This window comes from Hirundo rustica, chromosome 4, assembly GCF_015227805.2.
Source record: "Hirundo rustica isolate bHirRus1 chromosome 4, bHirRus1.pri.v3, whole genome shotgun sequence".
In the NCBI taxonomy this organism is placed as follows: Eukaryota; Metazoa; Chordata; class Aves; order Passeriformes; family Hirundinidae; genus Hirundo; species Hirundo rustica.
Genome location: NC_053453.1, coordinates 55,797,071 through 55,801,102, shown reverse-complemented (window position 1 = coordinate 55,801,102; position 4,032 = coordinate 55,797,071). Strand labels below are relative to the sequence as shown.

The following is a 4,032-nucleotide window of genomic DNA, read 5'->3' as shown; positions in this document are numbered from 1 at the left end:
GTGAAGAGGACTTAATTGGAGAAACAGTGTAAGAAAGAAGATCAAAGCCTTATCTTAAAAGAGGAGCATTATTAATGTAGTCTTAACCTACTCTTAAAATTGAAAAGAATGTGTATTAGCCTGTCCCGTTTGGTGGTCCAGCCCTGCTGCTTTCACTGTGTCTGCATGTGCACACATGTTGAGACTTCGCGCGGAAGTCGGTACAGGAATGATAAATTGCTTTAATCCTGCTCATGCTCTCAACAAGGACCTGCAGTGGGATGTAAGATGTGTTGGCCTTGCTCTGGCTCTCTGCCCAGGGGCAAATCCCTTTCCGAGCAAGTGACATTAGGTTGTCAACAAGATACCACATTCATCAAAAGCCCGTGGCATATTTTCTCATTTCTCTTGCACACAAACAAATTTAGACTTCAGAGTACGTTTGATATGAGAATCAGCTTCAATGATTCAGGTCAACAATTAACATTTATCGGTAATTTTTCTTCATGTATTTCTCTAAAGGATTAGCAATGTGGATTTTTCTGTCAGAAGAGAAGACGTCTTTAGCACAGGTGCAATCCTGACAACTCTGGGAAGTGCTGGTGGCCTGCATTTACTGTAAACACAGAAAAGAGGTCTGGCAGCAAGGCAAAGTGCATTTGCATGACAGAACTGAAAGGTAACCCTGCCTTTTAACATGGCCGGGCTGCTGGCAAGGTCATGGAGAGCTGTGAAATGATCTGGCAGCTGAGCCCCCCAAGAGGCATGCTCCCATTTTCTTATAGAAATACTGCCAGAGAGCAGTGTTTTAAATCTAATGGCAACACAGATCAAATGGCCTTTGCCTGCTTCAGGTATTTGCTTAGAGGTCAACATCCTCTTTGTTTTAAGGAAACTAGAAGTCCTGGCCTAGCCTAGTGCTATATGAAAGAGCTATTTTCCTTTAAGCATTCATTTCTGAAAACATTTCTGGACAATGACATTTACAGTGCAAGTAATATTGAAAAGTCCATCCTGATTGACTGTTTCCAAAGATTTTTTAAAAGGCAGAAAGATTCTCACTTACTTGATCTGAAATGAGCTGTACATACCATGGGGTATTCCCCAGTAATTTTTCCTCAGACTTTTGAGCCATTTTGGTGCTGATTCTACCCCTGACATAAACCAGAGTCCAGACTGTTCTCACTCACGTTTGTCTGGAATGGTCTGTCTGTAGGTTCCTTGTACTTTGAAGATTACCACTGCTTTTTTGAACCTGGAGAACAGGACAGCAGAGACACAAAGGCTGACTCGAAAATGCATGCTACTCACATCATTGCTGAGTTTTAACTCAGCAGTGGCATAGATGTGTTTCTCAGAGTGGAGAATGTTTCAGTTACTGACACTTCTGAGGCAGTTTCGCATGAAACACTGAGCAGGGCGGAAACTTTCACTTTGAACAAAAGAACAATTTTAATAGAGCCTACCTACGTGTACCTTTTCATGTCTGTCCCTTCCCACAGCTCTCCCAGACCAAACATTCTGATGATGGCCAAAAATGGAGATTCAGTTAACTGTGAAAATGTGTTTTCAACAAAAAACTGTAACTACAGAGCTCTTGAACAGCAACATGGGAAAAGTCAAATACCGTCAAGTTGCTGCAGAGGAAGATCCTAGTACAGCAGGGTATCTCAGATGAAAGGCACAGACAAGGACATTAGGACTTTACTGCCAAAAATCCTTGTCTTTTGTCCACCTCTTTGCTTTGGCAAGCTGCAGGCAAACTGGAGGAGACAGCACAGACCTGGCATGGTCAAGAGACCATTAAAGCAGTGTGTAGGGTCCGTCAGGTAAGCCAATATCCACGTAAACATCCAGTAATGGGGCTATCAGGGCATCACCTTTGTGTTTGTTTATCTGAAGCAAGTTCTCCTAGGGATGACCAGAACATTCCTACAATGAACAGAAACACACAAAACATTGAAAACTGTTTGAAAATGCCAAAATGCTCATGTTCAATTTGTGAAAGTCACACTTCTTGAAAAAACGTCTCTTAGGGCAAAGAAGGCAGTTTTACTCTTATGCTTGCACGTAGTACATTCCTGATCTGACAAGACTTGCAACCACAAGAGAGCACTCTTTCCTTTGAAGATGTCTCAGCTTCCCCAGAAAGCTACAGATATGCCATATAAGTTTTGCAAACTACTCATGAGCTGGTTCAGTTAAACCAGAGCAGCCGAAACAACAAAGCTTGCAGTTGTCTTTTGGATTTCATTGTGAAAAGCCTTTGGGTAGTTTTTTAGATGACAGAAGATCCTTGGTTCCTGGAAGTGAGGAATTCTGCCAAAACTTTGAAGATTCCTGTAAACTTTGCAAATTACCCATCTTTTGGAGACAATTATATCAAATGATATCATGGATTACAATACATGAGAAGTGTTTAGAGCCTGGAAGATTATTTATGTTTGGCATTAACTCTTATGGTCATAATTTCAAGCGGAGAGAAAAGAAATACACAGGAACCCTCTTATTATCTTTTGAAATATGAAGATCACAGGAAAAGAAGGGCTTAAATTGTGGAGCGATGGTCCTCAAAACCTGTCTGTACGTTAACTGGCATCCTACAGCTATAAAAACAACAAGGCTTTCCAGGCACAGTGTGGACTCCATGAGTTGTTAGCCTTGCTTTGAGATCTGAGTTTTTATACATCACAGGAAAAAACTGCAGCCTGTGGGGCAGGGTACCTATACAAATGTTGGATTAATACATTGGAAGCCATATTCAGGAACTAACACTCCACTGGTGAGGAAAAAAAAAAAAGAAGCATGGACAGCACTAAAGACAATGATAAACTATTGAAGAGGATTGCATTTCCAGGAGCTGTGTCCCTGGCTAACAGCCACACGCACCCCCATGGGGTACCCCTGAGAGAGCCCTTTGGGGTTCCCTTCCACCTGGACCCATCTTATTGGGAGCAAGCCTATAGTGGGCACACGGGTCACATCTCCTACATCCCATTTCCTGGCTACATGGGCATCTATGACTATTCCTCCGAGCCCGCCTTCATTCGGAAGAGGAACGAGAGGGAGAGGCAGCGGGTGCGCTGCGTGAACGAGGGCTACACGCGCCTGAGGGAGCACCTGCCCAAGGAATTCACTGACAAGCGTCTCAGCAAAGTGGAGACCCTGAGAGCTGCAATAAGCTACATCAAACACCTGCAGAGCTTGCTGGACTGCCATCCCTTAGGCTCTACCAGCAAGGAAATGCTCTCTGCCAAGGAGTGCCCAGGAACTCCCAGTCCGGCTTCCCCGCGGGAGTGCAACAGCGATGGAGAGTCCAAAACTTCTTCAGCGTCATCCCCCTACAGTGAATTTGGGGAGACAGGCAGCTAGGTCTCCTCCCTGGACACAGAAAGCTTCAAGTTTGGCTGAAAAACAATTCCAAACCCCGGGGAATTTTCTACAGATGAAAATTAATATCGGGGAAAGGAAAAACAGATAGGGAAGACAAAAACAAACAAAAAAAAGGTATTTTCAATCTGTCAAAGGACTTTAAATGTTTGCTGTATAACACTTAAATTTGATTTGTAAACAAACAGATATCTCTCAGGTTGCTTCAGCTGTCTTACTAAGCTTCCTTTGGACTGCTAAACCGGAGCAACATTTGCATTCTACTTTTCATTCAGCTTTTGTTCTGTTCTATTTTCTTTTGCCTTTCACTTGAGACAGTAAAACCAGATAAATCCATTTCAGGAAATTCCCTTCCCCTTTCTCCTGCTTTGTCCTGTGAGTATTACTGTCTGTTTTTCCTGACTGCTAACCTGAGATGCATTGCGCTGCAAACACTTGGACTGAGGAAGGTAAAATTTAGATAAAATATCTTTCCCTAAATATTTTGGAAAACTCACAGAAATACTTCTGTTTATGAAACAACAATTTTTTTCAAATAAAAACAAGGCTGTATTTGGAAATTAATTTCTTTTAAAGCATCTTCTAAAGTGAAAGAAACAGCTCATACACTGGACACTGGCTATTTGGTGATTATTCTAAGGATAGTTTTCTGGAAAATAAAGC

The 4,032-nt window shown here is 42.3% G+C and overlaps 1 protein-coding gene across 1 annotated transcript; it reads left to right on the top strand.

The window, feature by feature from the left end:
• The first annotated feature begins 2,784 nt into the window (after window positions 1-2,784).
• Window positions 2,785-3,351, top strand: ASCL4 (achaete-scute family bHLH transcription factor 4). The gene has a single exon (XM_040063405.1). It carries the CDS (start codon window positions 2,785-2,787, stop codon window positions 3,349-3,351), a length of 567 nt encoding a protein of 188 aa, XP_039919339.1.
• Window positions 3,352-4,032: the final 681 nt, after the last annotated feature.

Bases quoted from the DNA above. Each gene is read 5' to 3' on its own strand.
- ASCL4 (XM_040063405.1), top strand. From the start codon at position 2,785: ATGGACAGCACTAAAGACAATGATAAACTATTGAAGAGGATTGCATTT.